Below are 21,038 nucleotides of genomic sequence, written 5' to 3'. Positions count from 1 at the left end.
TTTTCTTTTGTTCCAGGATTTTCCTTGTTTTTACTTTTTCTAGGACATTCTATTTTTGTGAAGGAGAATGGAGGATGGAGGAGAGTTCTGGGAGTGATACGGATGAAATGGAGGCCGAAGAAAAGTTAATAGGATATCCTGAGCAGCCCATTATCAAACTTGGTCCAGGGGTTATGAAAAGGTCTGCTAGCTCAGGAACTCGGAGGCAGTGTGAGGGGCTATTGTCTGATGAGTATTGTATCTGCAAGTTCTGCAACTCCCTAGTTGACGAGAGATGCATCCAACGATGCCAGTCCCCCAGTACTCTGAATATAGGCGGGCATCCATTGGAGGATTATCACTCCCTGGTGGGTAAGGTGCTAAACCAAACTGAGTGTTGGGTGTGCTCTCACGTGCCTCAAGGGCAGCATAACATAGGACTAGTGCCATTCCCGCTAAACATATCCGAAGTACTCGAATTAAGGGGTGGGAGGCCCATAGAAGGGAGGTACAATAACACTAGGTCCCCTAGTCTGACGCTTCGACAATACTCCATAGGCAGATCGTTGCTGTGCCTAAACATATCTCATGCAAAGCGCCTGGAGAATTGGGAGGCTGACCTATCAGATCAGACAATGGCTCGCCACACTCATTTTAGAGAGAGACCCACAAGGTCACTACTAGGCAGGAATGCTGATGGAAGTCACAAGTTAGGGCGTATAACCAAACATAAGAAGGTATCTATTGGAAAAGTCTCTACAGATAAATGTGAAAATATCATTAATGCCGACACGTGTCTAGAGCAGATGGAGACACTAGGCATGGGTAGTTTTATCAAAACTCTGTGTGATATAATTCATGGGCATACTGTTCCTTATGTTCTCCCTGATGATGTGTATTTTGTTTGTGGGAGGAAAGCTTATTCCTGGGTGACTCCGAGTTCCAAGGGCTTGTGTTTCTTAGCTAAACTGGTTCCTGAAATCATGACTATTACTCATGAAGAAATGGTAGATATTCACAAGACTACATCACCACCATACATACACACACAGTATGAACACCGTGGCAAGAGAAATATGATTCCTGGTGAGGAACCCATAGCTACAAAATTGATTAGTGAAACTGCTGGTTTCCAAGTTATGGTTGCTCTAGATCTCACCAGGACCGCTCGGGGAACATTAAACTTTAAGTATATCCAAGACCTAGCTAAATTAATAGATAATATCACCGAGATGTATGATGACACTTTCAGGTATACTGGAAGGGAGCTACAAGCGTACAAGAAGGAGTTGGTGCAACATAGACTGGTACTAAATTATCTCACCTCTATTACTGGTGGGTACTGTGTGACACTGGCCACCCAGTTCGGTGTCAAATGTTGCACGTACATTACTAATAATACGGAAGACCCTAAAGAGGTTATAGACCGGAAGATGGATGAAATTTTGCAGCTGAAATGGGAATTTCGAAAGAGCCATAATTCTTCGTTATATGAGGTCGGGGAAAAGGTGGCGGGTTGGTTCTCATGGTTGAACCCAGCAAAATGGTTCTCCGGTCTGGGGGAGTGGGTACAGGAAATGATTGCGAGTGTAGGTAAGCTCCTTCTCCTTATACTGGGTGTCATCTTAGCAATTGGTTTAGTTGTCAAATGTGTTCCTACTGTGTTGAAGTGTGGAAAACGGTCTCATAAGAGTAACACTGAGAAAGAGACTGAAAGGGTGGTACCAGATACCGAGATCATGGTCTGTGAAGAAGTATTGTATAATCCTGAACTTGAAACGGTGATTGGGTGATAGTTTATTACACTATCAAAGGGTGGAACTGTCGAAGTCAGCAAATTGGATAAAGTCATTTCAATTAAAGTCTAGCAAACTTGGTTGTCTTTGTCTGAAAAGATGCGTACGGTACGCTATGACGTACAAGGGCACGCTACGGCATGAAAGGGCGTACGCATCCACTACACGTGGCAGCAACAGTAATTGGTCTTTTACCATACATTTGCACAAACACGCATACTTATAAAATAGTACACATTATTGGTAGTTGCAACACATAGTCAGTTATGTCGAAATATAGTAGTATTTATATGTTATATCAGAGTTACATGCATATTAGTGAAATACACAGAACGGGTTAAAGGAATAACATCATGAGTGGTATCATAATGAACCTTGTTACATATCCTACTGTTTGGTGCGCTCTGCGAGGGAATCGCAGAGTGCATACGCAAGTTATGAATGATAGGGAATTATGAACTACTTAAGAGTAAGGAATTCTGGCGGGAAGAGCAGAGCATACCCCCTGCAGAGATGACCCCCTCCTTTGGATTCCTTAGGATGAACCAGCCAATGATTGACGACCCCTTGGACATTCCTGAGACCCGGACCAATAGATGCAAGCCATACCATCTTCATTGTATTACTGTACTTGATTGTGTATATAAGCAGCAGCTTGTGATCCAGAGTGCAGACTTCTTGTCCCCAGACTTCAGGATTGAATGACTGCACTGGATCCAGAGCGCCTGCGTTAAGTAACGGCTGTATTTACTATTACATCGCTTGAGCATATTTTTTTTAACTTATTGCGAATAAATCTTTGTGCGTTGGAAACACAAACCGAGGTTCGACAATCGTTATTGGTTAGCGACAATACGCACATTACATAGCCTATTGCCCTTGCATTTTGCTACAACCAAGTTACACAATCAAATATATGGTAATGAATAGATCTCATAACACACTTTTGGAAAATAAGTAGTGCAACCAGCTGTTGTAAGGACTGTAATAACAGCAGCCAATAATCTCACTCAGTTTCTGCTACTGATCTTTCCAGTAAGTTTGTGTTACGACAACCAGTGCGGCATAAACTTATACAACTGGTAGAAGAGGTCTTCACCTTTAGCAGCCGCCTTTCCCGTAGAGACTGGTTATGCTCACAGGTACTCAGATGCCCCCAGGTCTTAAACTCAAAGTAGTATAAGTTTATACTCACACGGAAGTGCACAGGTACAGGAGATGACACACGGAACAGCGGCAGGCCAGCGATCTGCAGACTGGATGGAGCACCGGAGGGAACGTCAACCAGATATAGCCGATGAAAGAGGCATTTAACAAAGTTCTATTCCAGGAAATCCACTGGATGTATTGCGCACTTCCGGAAACAAGGTGGTCAGTCCTAGGCTGGAGATCCACAGGAGCCAATGCATTTCGACCTTCCACAGGTCTTTATCAAGGCATATGTAGTCATACTAACAAAAGCAAATATTTATAGTTTAAAACTCTGTCATGTGACTTTGGTTAGAGTCACATGATCTCAATCGGTAAAACACACATATTTTATATAAGAAAATAGCATCCATACAAAGTTAGAGGGCATTCCCCCATGTAATTTATATACATACAATGAGAACATAATGACATAATATTCCTGTAAACAGAAAATCCATCATTTACATAGGTTTACGTAGGTTAAGTCACATGATCGCATAATGTCAATCACTATGGCAACACACATATATAAATTGACACAATGATCGATACATAGATTCTGATATAACATCCCAATGGATATTCAAGGATTACCCAATCAATAGATGAAGATAACAATAATAAAAAGAAAAAATAAATCTCCAGAGAATGATTGTATATTATTGACATTCTTTGAATAATAATATATTGAGCCTTAATTATATTGATCCAAAGTTTATGGTCAGATTTATATATTCCACAAGACAATATTCATATATTTAAAAAAACCTCTCCTAAAACAAAACACAGAATTGCGGGTGTTTACATGATGTCCCGGTCATGTGATGTCAATACCTGAATAAGCACTCAATAAAAAATGCTAATTGGATACATGTCTGATCACGTGATCATCACTACTAATCTCGGTATTACTCTATTGTAACCAATAGGAACAAGTCAGATTTATATATTCCACAAGTCAATACTTCTCCTGAAACAAAGCACAAGGTTACGAGTGTTTGCACAATGTCTCGGTCTTGTGATGTCAATCCCTAAATAAACAGTCGGTAATAGGAAATGCTGATTGGGTACATATCCGATCATGTGATCTTTACTACCAATCCAGACATTCCTTTATTGGGGCCAATAGGAACAAGACCTTCATGATCTCAGATGTATGCACAAGTCACATGACAGAGTTTTAAACTATAAATAGTTGCTTTGTTAGTATGACTACATATGCCTTGATAAAGACCTGCGGAAGATCGAAACGCGTTGGTCCTGTGGATCTCCAGCCTAGGACTGACCGCCTTGTTTCCGGAAGTTCGCAATACATCCAGTGGATTTTCTGGAAAAGAACTTTGTTACATGCCTCTTTCATCCGCTATATCTGGTAGGCGGCCGTTACCTGGCATAATCTGGAGAGATATATCATTATATGAATACACATTTTACATATATGTGATATGTTTTCATTTGATTCTATTTTATTTTTTAAAGAATAAATCTTATCTTGAAGGTAATACACTATTGCACTATCCATCTCTCCATCATGCTATCTCTATGTATATTATTTGGCTGTATGTAAGGTAGCACCCAGAGATATCTATCTACCTCTTAACCTATAGCCTGAGCTTTTTGGTTTGTGGGTGACAAACCCAATTTATATCTCAGGCAGCCACCTTTCAGGACTGCTCTAGGTTGTACATTTATGTTTTTTGTGTTATAATAACACAAGCCCACTTCATTTTTTCCCTACTTACACAGTATTCCCTATATAGTAGTTCCAAACTGTGACAGTTTGTATATAGCTCTTATTCTCAATAATCTACTATTGATAATTTATCACCTAATCAGGAATTACATTGACTATTTATTATATTTATATAATGCTGTATGTCAGAATTTACTACCAGCAATCTACTTAGAAATCTATGTGCATTATTATTTTAATTGAGTATTAAATGTGCAATTATAATGTATAAGTAATTAATAAAGGTAAGTGACAATAAAAGTTTGAGTGATGTTGGTTCTCGTTGTGTTTGAATAGATAATGTTTTTTTTTATTTAATAGATTACAGTTATTAGACCAACAACAGTGATTATTTGTGATGGTTTGCGATAGGAAACATTAGTGAAAAACATCTCAAACATTAGTGAATATAGTGTATTAACTTATTGATTAGTGACAAAATAATAAATAATACTGTGTAATTAAAGTGTCAAAAATTGCTTATTGTGCTATGTGATAAAATAATTTCTAATTGTCAATGTTATGTAACCCATGGAGGTGTTCAAAGTCATTAATAAAGGTCAATATTTAAATGAATAACATAAAGTTTTTGTTCTCATTGAGTCCATTCGTGTTAGTAGTGTTAAGTAAAAATATGTATTCAGTTTATTTTTTGAGCAGCATTTTTTTATTTCACCTCCTCTTATACTAAAGAGATACTTTTTCCAAAGCAATCACCTTTGCAGGCAGCCCCTTAAAACTCCCACCACCACGTGACCATGTCCTGCACCCCCAGTCCAGATGCACTTGGGCCACTGGGATATTCATTTGCTTGTCCCCCACAGTGGAAATCCTGAGATGCTGTTCATCAATAAGCTGGGACACGAAGATCACATCTGGTTCCACCAGCGTAAGGGAAGCTCCCGAATTCCATAACCCTTGCACCTTGCAGTCCCCCACCCACGTATCTTAGATGTGAACCCACATGTTGCTGGGGCTTTTCCTTTCCCTCCCCAAAATCATGTTTGAAATGTACACCCCCATCCTTTGCCTCTGTCACATCAGGATGGGCGTTGCAGTTTCCATGCCCCCATGGTTGTCCTCCTGACCATACTGTACCACTGACATGGGTGCTGGTTGGGCCCCAGGAAGTTGTCCTCTGAACCGGGAGCATTCACTCTTCAGATGACCCACTATGGTTACAGTGATAGCACTGCTGGGGGTCCTGCTCTTGGTCCTGGGTTTCGTTGGCTCCACTATTGCCTTCCATACACTTGTTAAACACTGTATGAGATTGTCACCCACTTTTATTCAGGGTACGAAAATTGTGCCTATAAGTATATGCAGTCACCTTAAATTTGACCAGCAGAGGCTTCTTTACTGCCTCCTTATTCCAGCAATCCTGGGGGCTTAACACCTTGTATGCCTCCAGCACTTTCCTAGTTAGGCTTGGTCACAGGTACCTGGACCATTCCCCCTACTGGATCTCATGGACAAGTTCTCAAAGACCTGTAGATGGGTGTTGATCTCCATCTCATTTTAAGGGAATGTTGGTACCCCACTATATCCCAGTTGAGGTCATCTCCAGGTCTCCTAATGACCCTTCACCTGCGATTCTCTGAGCACTCCAAGAGAGACACCCAGCACTGCCTGTAAGACTCCGGCTCTTTTCTTCCACCAGTGCTCCCAGCCAATCCTGTAGTTCTGTTTGAGTGGTGTTGGGCACTCCGGAGTTAGTGACAGGGGTTTGTCCTGTGTTGGGGTCAGGGACTTCTATTCCTCCCCTCGACTCTTCCCTCTCCTCAGGGTGAGTTCTTTCCCATTACATCAAGCGGGTCACAAGCACCTCCTGAATTTCAGAATGCTCATATGAAATCCCATACCTCCTGTAAAATCCCTGCAGCATTGTTTTTTCAACCTCTGGTATGTTTACTCCCTCTCAGCGAGCCTGCTCATGTCTTCCTCTGTGGCCATCACTGCGAGTTTCCTGACTAGTTCACCTATTGACACTGGTGCTGACCCTCTGTTGCCTCACGTCCTTGCAGAGCCTGACTGTATCACAATATGAGTCTATGCTCTCTACCTAATGTTGGGACTGTGTGATCCCACTGCTACCACCAAATGTGAGGACACTGGGTTGTTACAATCAGAGATCACTAGGTTACCCGGCCACCTTAGGTTCAGGAATCACACAGGCATAGAGGAGAACAAAATATACAATAATATCCTTTTACTATATATAAAATAACACAACAGAATATATAGTCATGTCCAAAAGATTTGAGAATGACACAAATATTATTTTTCACAAAGTCTGCTGCCTCAGTTATTATGATGGCAATTTGCATATACTCCAGAATGTCATGAAGAGTGATCAGATGAATTGCAATTAATTTCAAAGTCGCTCTTTGCCATGACAATGCAAACGTGGGGACTCCATTAAATCTTTGCTGCTGGGGAATCCTCTTTCCGCTCCCAAACCACTTGTATGTATGTTGGGGTGCATCCCCTCTCCCCCGGTACCACATCCACCAGTTGCACTACATCCCCTCACCACTGGCATTTCGGGGTAGTGTAAATCTTCATTGGACCCAGATATGTCCTCTTGGTAGCAAACCAGAGTGGATAGTACAGTGCAGGCCTCTGGTATGGGGTCCTGGGTCCTCAGATTTGAAGCTGGATTGCGGTGCTCCAAAGGTTGTGGGGATGGTGATTCTTGTTGTGCCAGTGCCCTCTCTGGCTCACACTTGGCCAACATCTCCTCATCTGTCATTTCTGCATAGGGAAAGGTGTAGGAATAGTTTTCCCAGGGCCCCATGGTATTGGCCCCTGGTATCTTCACACTTTTTTAAGCCTTCTTTCCCTGCTGACTTGGAACCTTTGAATCTCTTGGCACAAGTGTAACATCTTATGGGCTTCTTCCACTCAGGCAATTTCACCTATGGGCAGCACGGTGGCTTAGTGGTTAGCACTTGTGCTTCACAGCACTGAGGTCATGAGTTTAATTCTCGACCATGGCCTTATCTGTGTGGAGTTTGTATGTTCTCCCTGTGTTTGCGTGGGTTTCCTCCCACTTTCCAAAAACATACTAGTAAGTTATTTGACTGCTATCAAATTGACCCTAGTCTCTGTCGGTCTGTCGTATGTGCGTATGTTAGAGAATTTAGACTCTAAGTTCCACTGGAGCAGGGACAGATGTGAGTGAGTTCTCTGTACAGCACTGCGGAATTAGTAGCGCTATATAAAAAGATGATGATGATGATGTGCCGGGCTCTAGCCTCTGCCTGACATTGCACAAACACATTAAACAAAATTCCCAACTTTCCCTGTTTGTCAACTCCTTTCCAGCTGCTGACCTCATTCCAGACCATGTACAGACACTCCCAGGGCGAGCAGACCCACTCATCTTTGGGGAACAGTGGCAGCACAGGGTCATGGAGGTATAATGGGGTGCCTTCATCTATGTTGGCCCTTGTGCTGTTACTACTATGGCACTTTCTTCCCTTCTTCAGGGCCATCTTTGCAGCAGGCTGGGACCTGCTAATGTATTGCACTAGCTGAGACCCATCACAGTTTTTCTACCTTACAGGCTTCTGAGCCCTGTACTATACCCTCGCCAAGCCTGTATTTAGGTGGATCTTAACCCTAGCCTAATGCCCACAATGCTTTTTGTGACACTTTCTACCTTAAAGCCTTTCGGTGTAAGTTCAAGATAATATGGTAACTGTATTCTAGTGCTAACTGCTTTGCATAGCCCTGGAACATATCAAGATACAGTTCCCCTGCAGCTCTACCCAGATAGGACCTGGGATTGAGTGACCCCACTGCTTGCTGACACTCTTATTTTCGGACAAGAGCTGACACTCTTATTTATTAAGCCTTCGGTTCTCCCTAGCATTAATCTAACACAATTTACTTTAATCAGAGTTCACATAAACCACAAGGTTTGCACAGTTTCATTTATGTAGCGTCTGGACCAAACTGTCACGTGAATTCGTAAGAACACAGAGACTAGAACTTATTAAGTGTAATTTAATATGGAAAATACATCCACAATGCTTAAGATAAAACATATAATAAAAGACATACAAATCTAGTGCAATTGTTTCTTATAAAATAAAAAGGATGAAACACAGAATTGATAACTCACTTAGAATCAATTTTCTGGTGCTGGGAGAAGCAGGAAAAATGGGACCTCTTCAATCAAATGACTCCCTTATCTGTCCTATAGATTGTAAGCTTTCGAGCAGGGTTTTCTTACCTCTCTGTCTGTATGTATTACCCAGTATTGTCTTATCAATGTTTGCTCCCAATTGTAAAGCGCTACGGAATTTGCTGGCGCTATATAAATGAATGTTAATGATGATGATGATCTGCCCCAATTCTACCCAATCCACACCGGCTGGCCACCCAGGGGTGCCTTAGTATGCCAGGGTAGCCTACCCAGTACCTTCTAAGGTTCCTATAGTAACTCAGGCAAATGCAGTTAGGAAGTAAAACAATACATTTATTGTAACAAAAACAATCACTAGAATATTATGTCCACACAGTAAATAAATGCCAGGCAGTTTTACCACATCATCTGTCCCTTACAACACTAGCTTAAGGAGTTACAACCATCTAGCTGTCCTGACTTGAAGACCCATGGATCTGCAGATGTAGTCCAGTGGTAGAGAACGGCAACTCAAAACCAGCCATTTTGCAGCTTCCAGCCATCAATCCTCAGAACTAACAACCTCCCCCCCTGGAGTGGCTCCTTAATGCAATTAGATACTGCATTTGTACTCTGGTGAGCTAGGGAACATAAACAGAGCTATAAAAAGTAGAAATGTTCAATGACCCCTTTTTTATGGCTTTGGTTTTGGATCTGGATTAACTTCATGTTTTGGTTTTGGATTTGGTTTTGGCAAAACCGCCCTTGCGGGTTTTAGTTTTGGATACAGCAAAAATACAAATGCGCTCAAAAGACAGGTTAGGTGACACACCTGCAGCAGCAGAGGAACCAAGGTATCCCTCCTTGTAAAACAATATAAACAAATAAGTACCAACTGCGCTCGCAAGGTGATAATAGAGCAGAATAGAATGAAAATTCAACCCAATATTGAATAGTATAGAAGTTTAGTTTAGTTTTAGATCCCTATTTTTTTTCTAAAATCCATATTTATTTTTGCTAAAATCACATAATTTTGCTCTTTTTTCCCTCTACATTATTATTAACCTCAATAACATTAATTTCAAGTCAATTGCAGTCAAGTTTGACCACCTCACAGGTCACAATATTATTTTCATACGCTTTCAAACAAAAACTGCAGCGACCTGGCTGGATGCTAAGCGACAGAGCAATGACACAAACACAAGGCAGTTCATAGCACATCTAGGAAACATTGTCACACAGCAGTGGCAGAAAAGAAAAGTGGTGCAAGATGGAATTGTCCTTGGGCCCTCCCACCCACCCTTATGTAAGATATTGAAAATAACATGTACAGTTTAACAAAGCAAGCACTCCAGCGACAAGCAGTGCCACTTTGTGGCTAATGTGCTTGGTTTATTTGGGTCCCCACAAAACAAGATAACAATGGGCTTAAGGCACCTAAGCAAACAGTGCTGTTAATAAACTCTACTGTGGCAAGTCATGCACCAGTGGAAGCAGTTCTTACCAGTGATAAGAAAAAGGCCATTGTCATGCTTGGGCATAAAACTAAAAAATCCACCTCTTATGTGTGGAATTATTTTAACACAAATCCTGACAACAGTTGTCTAGCCATTTGTAGCATTATAAAGCCACAGTCAGTAGAGGTAGGGACCTTTACCATCTAGTACCCTCATCCATGCTACTTTATTTGAAGCGAGTTCATGGAAAGCTTTTGTGAAAATCAGACACTTATGCTAAAAAATAACAACAAGCAGTCCAGCATCAGCTACCTCCCTTCTCTCAGCTTGATCCCAGCACCTGCAATCTACACCTCCAACACTTTCATCATCAATATCCTCACAAGTAATTGGAGTTAGTTCTGCATCCAAGTTTCTAATGCGAGAGGACTCCTCCCCTATCCAGGACTCCTCAGAAGAATCCTTGAGCGTTAGGCCCACTGCTGCTGCTCCTGCTGCTGGGGGTGGGTCTTCAACCCAGAAGCAGACCAAGAAGAAGACTACTAGTAGTTTACAACAATTGACTGGTAAATAATCATTTGCAAGAGGAAGCAAGTATGAAAACTGTCACCCAGTCGCAAAGCGGTTCAGATGCCAATGCGACTATGCTAGTATTAGATCTGCGTTCAATTTCCACTATTAATGCAGCTGGTTTTAAACAGTTACTTGTAGTCTTCTGTCCCTGTTACCAAATTCCATCACAACACCATTCTACTAGAAAAGCTATTCCTCACCTCTACCAGTAGATTCTTAAAAAAGTAATTATTGGGCTACAAAATGTCATTCTACCAACTGTACACTTAACCACAGATATGTGGACAAGCGGAACTGGGCAAACGAAAGATTATATGATTGTGACAGCCCACTGGGACAAGCGGAACTGGGCAAACTAAAGATTATATGATTGTGACAGCCCACTGGGATGGTGATTCGCCTTCACCAGCAGGGACAGCAACAGCATGTACCAAAGAACGTCACATTTTCCAGAGGCAGGCTACTCTGTGTATCATCTGCTTCACTAAGAGGCATATTATTATTATTGTTATTGTAGATTTGTAAGGCACCACAGTGCTCCACAGCGCTGTACAGTAGGGAAGACAAGGACATACATAAAACAGGACATACATAACACAAGAATAGACAAGGCAGACAAAATGAATGGAGACATGAAAACAAAGGGTATGGAGCACCCTGCTCATTAAAAAAAGCTTATATTCTAAAGGGAAGAGCGCACAGCTGAAGCAAGAGGAGCGAGTGTGGCTCAGAGTGGACATTGGGATAGTTGTGAGGGTGCATTAGTGTGAATAGTGTTATCGAGGATAAGGTCACCTCTAAAAAAGAGATGGGTTTTCAAAGAGCATCTAAAGATTTGAAGGCTGTGGGAAAGTCTGATTGAGCGTGGTAGGAAACTCCATAACTGGGGAGCAGCACGGGAGAAGTCTTGAAGGTGGGAGTGGTTATCAGAGACGAGACAAGGTGCAGGACAGAGGTAATACCACTGACAACCTGTTTGAAAAACTAAGGGATGTCATTACAACATGGCTTATCCTGCTTGGACTCTCCTGAGGATATGTGATTTCTGATAACGCCACCAATATTGTTAGTGCATTACAGTGGGGGGGAATTCCATCACATTCCCTGCTTTGTTCACACAATCAACTTGGTGGTACAGAACTTTTTAAGAATTAACAATGACATGCATAAGATGCTGTCTGTGTCCCGAAATATTTAGGGTCATTTTCGGCATTCTGCAACAGCATGTAGGAGAATGCAGCAACTGCAAGAATAATAGAATTTAGGGGGAATGTACTTTAGTCCAGCGCAGTGGAGAATACTTTCCGTGTTGTGCAAGGTGCTGAAACCACTCGAAGTAGTCACCTGTGAAGAGAGTGCAGACACTGTTAGCTTGAGTCAGGGGATTCCCCTAATTAGTCTTCTTGAAAAGCAGCAAAAGAAATTGAAGGAGGAAATGAAACAAAGCAATTCCACTAATTATGTTGGTCTTGTAGATTAAGTACATTATTCGCTTGACCAGGATCCAAGAGTTATCAACATCTTGAATTCGGATCATTACATTTTGGCAACTGTGCTTGATCCTAGGTTTAAGAGCTAAGTCTTCTCTTTCTTTCCAACTGACCCAGATCTCAAGAGATGCAATTAGCTCCTCATCAGCACGCTGACAGCTCAAGTTGTACATGACACAATGACGTCTCCTTCAGTTTCTCTGGAAATAGCTGCTAGGAAAAAACTTTCCCAAGACACCCAGTGGTGATGCAGATGAGTCTGCACAACATTTTGACATTTGGTCTGGTCTAAAAGAATTGACCAAAAATTGTGACAGCTCTTCAGGAAAATGAACTACAAATTCCATGAGGAAGGCCATTACCGGCAATTACATCAAAGTAAGCAAACTTCTGTGATGATGGATTCCAGCAGGGATGAATTAGTATTGTTTGAGGATGATGTACCCATCGATGAGGGTGAATATGATGACAGTGTAGATTGCAGGTGCTGAGATCTAGCTGAGAGAAGGGAGCTAGCTTATGCTGATATGCTTGGTGATATTTTGGGTAGAAAGGCATGTTGGCCATTTTATGTTTTTGTAAAGTAAACTTTCACCTTTATTAGAGAGGTGTTTTTAACTTTAAAAAGGTACAACCTTTTTATTTACATTTTTGTTTCCCTGACTTAAAACCACTATGCACTTGAACATAGGCTTTAGCACATGAGGTAGTGGGATTAGTATCATAATTACTGAGGCTAGAGAGTGACAAGAACAATGTGACTGAAGACTTGGAGAGTGACAAGGACACTGCCACTTCTATTTCTGGGTGAGCTATTCCACAGAACAATGTAACTGCAGATTTTGAAGAACACTGTCAACCCTATTATTTCTATTTCAGCAATGACAATCAGCAATGGAGCTGTCCTGTTGGTGTATGAGCTATATAACACTGTAAAATGTGACTGCTGATTTAGACCAAGACTGCCAGACCTATTATTTCTAATTCAGCAATGACAATTAGCAAATGAGCTCTCCTGAATGTCACTGGAGACTTTGAAGAATACTGCTACACCTCCTTTTTCTTTTATAGCTATGACGCTGCCCAACTGCACTAGAGATTGCCAAGAACCGTGCTACCATTCCTGTGTCCCTCTGTGAAATGGCGCTGGATCGCCGTGGAGGGCTGTACTTATATAATCCAAAACGCGCGAGATCCGACGATGTAACAATGACGTTTTGCCTTGTTTTGAAATCCGAGGATGCACGAAAGTACCGAGACGGTTCGGCTCGATACTCGGATCTGCTAAGTTCGGGTGTGTTCGGTTCTCGGGGAACCGAGCCTGAGCATCTCTAATAAAAAGTTCATGTTGTAAAGCCAAACATTTTGTGAGAAACGAGGGACAGGCTCGTTGAGGGGATATCAAGCTCATTTCATCTCAATGACTATCCACCGGCAAGTGGCTAAAGAAGACATGCAGACACGTTGTTATATGTAAGAACAAATCATATAATCAATTGTATAATCGTATAATCAAAGTCATGACATTGATATAACACTATCATTATTTCTCCTGTAAAAAATACTGTTATACTGCAATTATTTTATTTTTTATTTTATAATGATACATGCAGTGAAGATAAATACTTTTATATATCACAAGTCACTTTTGTTTTATGTTCCATTAAGACCAATGATGTACCTAAATTAGTAACACAGAATTCCTTGCTAACTTGTAGTATATTTATAATGTATAGTTTTGAGTATTTATGCCATGCATTATAAATCAGAATAATTGATTAGTTTTTCACAGCAAAGAGCATGACAAAAATATTGTATGTCAATATGTTATTAGAGAATTGCAAAACTGCTGGAAAGAAGATGTTATTTTCTCAGTGGTGTTTCCTTCTGGATAAGAATTCAGCTCGAAATTTGTTGCAAATGTAAGACCACAGAAACATCCAAAGACATTCTGGCATCCAGCATCCTATAGTCATTTGGAGGAAGAGAATGTTCCTTAGTTAAATGTATTGTTGCCTATTTCCTTCTTATAATTTAATTTTAATTATTTCTTTATATTTTTGACCACATATCTTTTCTTGTAGGACAAGTCCCCACAAAATTCCTTATGCCTTAAATGCATTCTCTCTAATAAAACCTAAATTTTTGATATCGTTACTACTAAATATCAGTGGCTACAATAGCCCTGTGCTTATAAACAGCTTCTCCTGGTTGCCAGGGGAAACTTTCTTCTCCAGCAGACAACTGTGTATACAGCACCGCCAAGAATTAGCTGTAACTAGAAAGCCAGAGGTGACAGCAGTGGATTGTAATACAGGTGTAATTGTAACACAATTAGACGTGGACTTATAGGTAGATGGGCGTTTTAGGAGGTGGATCTCTTGCAGGTGCTGGAGGGTTGGTGCAACGATACACAATAATGACAATAACTGATTAGCTGATTGCATGTTGACCTCTATAGCTTAAATCATTAGCAGCTATATAATATCAAGTTACGGCTGTACTTACATTACTTAATTGACATTTCCAGTTGGACTACTGCAGGAATGAAGATTCCTGTTTCATTTATAAAGGGGAAAACAATTTATGTTTGTCTGGTATTTGTACTTGTCTTTGTCTGCAGATAAATTTGATATGGAACATGCAATGTTCACATTTATTAATATCTGTCAAGACAATATTCTCTTGTGAATGTAAATCCTGGTAGTTCCATTTAAAACTGGAAACTAGAGTGGACAATATTTGTGTAGGAACTAATTAACTGTGGTAACTGCCCTTAATTGTAATGGTACTGAAATGACTGGGAAAGCCTGGGCTGACAGATAAATTAAGGACAAGACAGTTATTATTTATTTATTGATAAGGCGCCACAGAGTTCGTAGCGCCGGATACAGAAGCAAGTAACAAAATAGATGAGGTAATACACATAAGTAGCACAGATGAGAGTGAGTAATGCTATGGGGACTCACACGGAGTGCAGCCAAATGCATGACAGGACATACGAGGGAGTCAGACTGAGGACAGACATGGAACAATAGGTAGAGAGGACCCTGCCAGGGAGAGCTTACATTCTAGAGGGAGGGGTGGTGAAAACAGTAGGACCAACTGGGAGAAAATGGAGATGGGAGGTGAGGAAGAGGAGATGAAGGATAAGATGGTCAGAAGGTGGTAGGATAGGCAAGCTTGAAAAGGTGAGTTTTGAGTAAAGTGAGAGTTGAGGGAATCAACTGTTAATCCTTCTGACAAGATCATCATCATCATCACCATTTATTTATATAGCGCCACTGATTCCGCAGCGCTGTACATAGAACTCACTCACATCAGTCCCTGCCCCATTGGAGCTTACAGTCTAAATTCCTAACATACACACACACAGACAGACAGATGGGGAGTTAATGTCCAGTGCCCAGAGATCAGAAGAAAAGGAAAGAGATATAAGATAAGAGTGGCTGATATATGATTGGAGCTATAGAGGAGAGCTGGTAAAAAGAAGGAGAAGCTGATTGATATGAATAATACCTGGAGGAGAGAATACACACAGCAAAGAGTATAACAGCAGAAGGGCACTGCAACCACATCTGCGTTAAATAGTGTTCATCATTAAATGAGTCAATAAAGATATTGTGATAAAGGAAATGACGCCAGTATGATAACCTACCTCCTCATCACACTTAATATAAATAAGAAGAAATAGACTAGCATTCAGCTAGAAGGGGTATTTAAATTGAAGGGCTGGTCATAAATCCTTACTATCAGTTTATTTCTAAGGGACTGAGAAACATTATTAACTAAGACTACTGTAAATCCAAATAAACTGCTCGACTCATGCTTGACATGTACTAAGACATATTATACTATAGTAAGTTTTTATTAATACATAAAGAGCACAGCCATAAACCAAAATGGAAATATTTTGTACCAACATTGCTCCTCATCAAAACTAGCTAGCACCTCTTCTGACTACAAGTGTAATACTATAACAGGTTATTATATTTGTTAAATGTAGAGCATTCATTTACCTTTAGGAGTGAGAGACGTTTGGTTTTGACCACGCAATAATGATATTTGATAAATAACTATTTAGTGTATGCTAATGTGAGAAGATAAATTGAGTAAAATCTAATGCTAGTGTTATTGATGGCAAACCTTGTTAGCCATAAAGTGTTCCAGTATAGATACAATTGTTCTACAAGATGTTATGATTCTCATGTTAATTTAAGTATCAGTTTATCTATATTTAATTGTTGTCAAGTTTATCACAGAATCCTTTTGGGAAAACTAAAATGGTTATGTTTCTGCCGAAAGAGGTTACTAATTTTCTCAATGTTATGAGTCTTTCTGAATATATGTACGATAAGAAGAGCTATTATTTAATCCTTTAGAATGGATGTGGTTCAATACATTTCATATATAGAAGATTCAATTTATGTAACGGTGACTGATCATAGCACAGCCCATTCTTTTCTAATGATTAGGTAATAATAGGTGACTGTCACAGGAAATGTTTCTGGAATGTGAGGTATAGTTGTTTAAATATATTATCTAACTGAAAATAATGGGAGAGTGGAATATTACTTTATACAACAACAGACACTAATATGATACCATCAGGTCTAGTGGGGTACCGTAGCAAGTGTGTTGACTAAAGTGAATTCCTGAGACAGTGCATGCTTGTATATATTTGATGTTAAAGTGGATAAGAATGACAGTCACCAGGAATAGGGAACCTCTTGTGATTGGTTGTTAGCGAATGCTCTGCTTACGTTTATTGGTGCTTTCCTCTTTGCACGTGCATATATTATGCCTTTGTGTCTGTTTAAGCTATTTTTGGGGGAATGGTTTTTCCTGTGTTAGAGAGGTTTTAAAGTTTAGTTGAGGCCTAATTGCAATACAAATATGTATTTTGCAAACAAAACAAATGCTTATAAATACGGGAACATGTTCAGCTATACATATGCACTTGACATTTTGGGACCAATTACGACCAACTCTACCTCAGGCTCTTAGTCAGTATCTGCTTCTTATACCCCTCTAATACCTGTTATTTTTATCATTTTAATCCTTCTCATTTATAATATTTACCTGGATGGCATGAGACCAGTGTCCAGTTGTCCTCAGCGATCGCCCTATGGTTCGCACTGCACTACGTGCATACTCATTAGCAAGTGGAACCAACAAGGACTTTTTGGTAAAGAAATCAGAAAAAGCTACCAGTTTTGTGACCACAAAAGACGGCGTCAAGCTTTGTATAAATATCCCTTTGGAGGAATATTCATATTGTAAAGCTCTAGTGAAACAATCCAAAAAAGACTGAAAAAAGAAAAGGATATAATTACTTAAATAATTCATAAATACATTTCAGAGTCTGTTGGAATGCTGGTATATATTGCAGTTTCTGCCAGCATTCTGTTACTTTGTTTCAAATAGGTCTTAACCTTATCCATCTACATACGGTTCACAATGCTCAATTTACTTTACTTCACCTGCCGTTAAATTATTTTATGCAGTGACTTATTACATGCAGGGAAGCCCCTCTTCGCCTAGGTGGATAAATGCAGTAATGAATCTATTGATATAGGCCTGACCAACCTGTGGCTCTCCAGGTGTTGTGAAACTACAAGTCCCAGCATGCCCTGCCAGTAGATAGCCAGATGATGGCTGGCAGAGTATGTTGGGACTTGTAGTTTCACAGCGCCTGGAGAGCCACGGGGTTGGCCAGGCCTGTATAAATACATTCATAAATTAATACAATTAATTGTCACATATTCAGTCTGCCTTTCCACATGCAGGCTGGGTCAGATACTGCTGACTTCTACAGTGAGTGTAAATTCAGTGATTGTGCAGCCTGATCTGAAGTTTAAATAAAAGGACAGAAGAATCTTATATAGTAGAAACTACAATGGAGAATGCAATTTGGCGTTCTCTGCATTCACACTCCCGCCCGCTCCCTGCGCTCGGCCAATGATCGCTGCCTCTCCTCCAATCTGATCACCTCTTCCCACTCTAGAATCCAAGACTTCTCCCGCGCTGCCCCCCTTCACTGGAACGACCTCCCTCGCTCCATCCGTCTCTCACCCAATCTGTGCTCCTTCAAGCGGGCACTTAAAACTCACCTTTTCCTTTAGGCCTACCAACCATCCACTTAACCTCTCATCTCTTCTGTTTCTCCCCTGGCCCCTTTTGTCTCTCCCCTTTGCTTCACTGGCTCCCTTCTGTGCCTGATTTGTTTACCCTCCCTTAGGATGTAAGCTCGTAGAAGCAGGGCCCCTCTTCCCTCCTGTCTCCATACCTGTTCTTCCGCTCCGTCTCTACTGTATTTGCCTGCCCAGAGTTTCTGAAGTACTGGTACTTTGTGTTTATTGTTCTGTACTGTCCACTGGTATAATGTCTGGGACACTGAAAACTGGTATAAAGTCTGGGACACTGCTCCCATCATTTTAAATTGTAAAATTATTATATGTATATGCCAGAAATTTGATTGTTCGAAATTTGGTAACATCAACACACTTCCTCACTTGTACTTTGCTCTGCCCTGGCAAGCTCTCTGGCATAGGTATAAATGACCAGAGGGTCATGGCAGAGCCTCAATGCTGGCAATAATTACTGTGACCCTCCCCCTGCTTTATTGGGATCTCCCCTTCTTTTTTATTATGGGGACACTTTCACTTTTTTGTGGCTCTCTGAACTTGGGGAATCCTTACCCTTTTTCTATGCAGACACGCTAAGAGGTAATTTCTCTCTTCAATATTTCAATCATATTTTCTTTGTTATGATGTACTTTTGCCCCTTGAGGCATGAGGCCACGGACCTGCTCCCAAATCTTGCAGGGGGTCCTGGGACCTCTTCCCCTCTGTCCTGGAGTCAGACAAGCCATTAGTATTCCTAAAGCAGTTTAGAGGGGGAAGGAATGTATTTACCTTCACCCAACATTTGCGGGAAGCAGAAGAGTAAGTAGCTGCTCAAACAGTGTGCAAGTAATCAGGTGTGTTCTCCCTAATGTGAAGGCTCAGCAAAGGATGGGGTGGGAATTCACAATGTTTTGTGTTAGTGCATATTATCCTGATTGGCTCCTGTACACTTGTGCCTCTTCCTAATGCTGATCATCCAAAATTGTCATCGCTCTCCTGGTTATAGCAAAATATTTATATATTGACATTTAACGCTTTAATCTGGCGACTTTCAGACAAAGGCATTTTCCTTTACATTGCCCATTACTCATTTTATGGGCATTAATAGAAAAGTATTTCATAACTTTTAAAATGGGATCTCCAATTATTGTGTTAAATTATGATAGCACATTACAGTATAGCATAATATACTATAACAATATGGATGCTAATATTCAACTGTACAGTGAGTGGCAGAGGAGTGCAAGGAACACAAGAACTCTGTCAAAGACTGAAATCTTATAACATGGACAAGGTTATTCTATAAGATATGACATATACTAAAATTATTTGGTAAATACCTTTAGAGTTAAGTTCTGCCTTAAAAAAGTTTTACCTTGGAGGCAGCATACACAGTCACTTGAGGAACAGGCCTGCACCCTGTTACTGAAGCCACATTGATAATGGCCCCCCTCCTCCGCTGTACCATGCCCGGAAGCACTGCATGTACCATCATAACAGCTGCACCAATGTTGACGTTGATGATCTCCCAACTTTTATCCTCTGGTAAGTCAGTAAGGCATGCAGGGTAGTCATAAAGGACTCCAGCATTGTTAACCAAAATGCCTACATCCACATCTTTAAGAGCTTCCTTAATGGGTGGAAAGACTTCACGGCCCTTGCTGAGATCAGCCACTATGAAACGGGTTTTCACTCTATAGGTTGCAGATATTGTCTCAGACACTTTTTGGAGCTTCTCCATGTTGCGGCCTAATAAGATGATGTTCACATCATGACTTGCCAGCTCCTCAGCATATGCTTTACCAATTCCATCTGAAGCTCCTGGAGTAAAAACATAATATAGATTTCAAACTTGTAAAAATGGTGTGAATATTCTAAACATGTTTTTTACCAACTTCCTCTATTTGTTACCCTTAACAAGACTTCAAGTATCGTTACAAGCTCTTTATATCATGAATAAACCGGATCACTTCCATTAAAAATGAATTTGCTGGGGGGCGTGGCTTGGTAGCCATCTTAGGAGGTCGCTGGACACAGAAGCTCCGTCTACCAAAAATTAAATCAAGTACTTTTTGGCTACCTGTCCCTCCTAATAAAGGTGTACTTACCTTGACTCAGCGCCAGAACATAGGCGCTGCAGATTGAGTCCAATCCCGAGGCTGGGGTCTCACCATATCAGAGGAAAAACAGCATTTTCCCTTTCGCGCGGGATCGCGCTGACGGCTCCTGGACACCAGACGCAGAGTCCTCATAAACCCACCGCCTGAAGTGTGAGATCTAACTGCCCTGACCTGGTGAGCCTCAAGGGGGATAGTTTGTTAACCCACATCTGGAGGGCTAGAAACTGCGGGATCCAGCGCTTGACGGGTCACAGCCCCGGCGGTGAATTGATTGGCGGGAGCGCCATTTTAATTGCCTCTCAGAGCCTCCATACATCCCTTGTCGGCGCTGGAGCCCTGTACAAGAAGAGATCTGCGGCTTAACTGTGGCGCCCTGTGGTCCTGTGACCCCAGAAACAAGAAGATCCAGACAGTCTTGGAGGTGCAGAGGGTGAGTGCAT

General features: G+C 41.0%; 1 protein-coding gene across 1 annotated transcript in view; it reads right to left on the bottom strand.

Annotated features, from left to right (window-relative positions):
• Positions 1 to 21,038, bottom strand: part of LOC142104312 (inactive hydroxysteroid dehydrogenase-like protein 1) — a 147,757-nt gene that overhangs the window by 109,133 nt on the left and 17,586 nt on the right. The window contains exons 2-3 of the mRNA XM_075188909.1: positions 19,854 to 20,299; positions 17,433 to 17,660 (exon numbers count right to left, since the gene is read on the bottom strand). Coding sequence (XP_075045010.1) covers positions 17,433 to 17,660; positions 19,854 to 20,299 — 674 coding nt within the window. The remainder of the gene's footprint in view (positions 1 to 17,432; positions 17,661 to 19,853; positions 20,300 to 21,038) is intronic.

This window comes from Mixophyes fleayi, chromosome 10 (assembly GCF_038048845.1).
Source record: "Mixophyes fleayi isolate aMixFle1 chromosome 10, aMixFle1.hap1, whole genome shotgun sequence".
Classification (NCBI taxonomy): domain Eukaryota; kingdom Metazoa; phylum Chordata; class Amphibia; order Anura; family Limnodynastidae; genus Mixophyes; species Mixophyes fleayi.
Note: the sequence above shows the minus strand (reverse complement) of the source record. Positions and strands in the feature narration are given on the sequence as shown.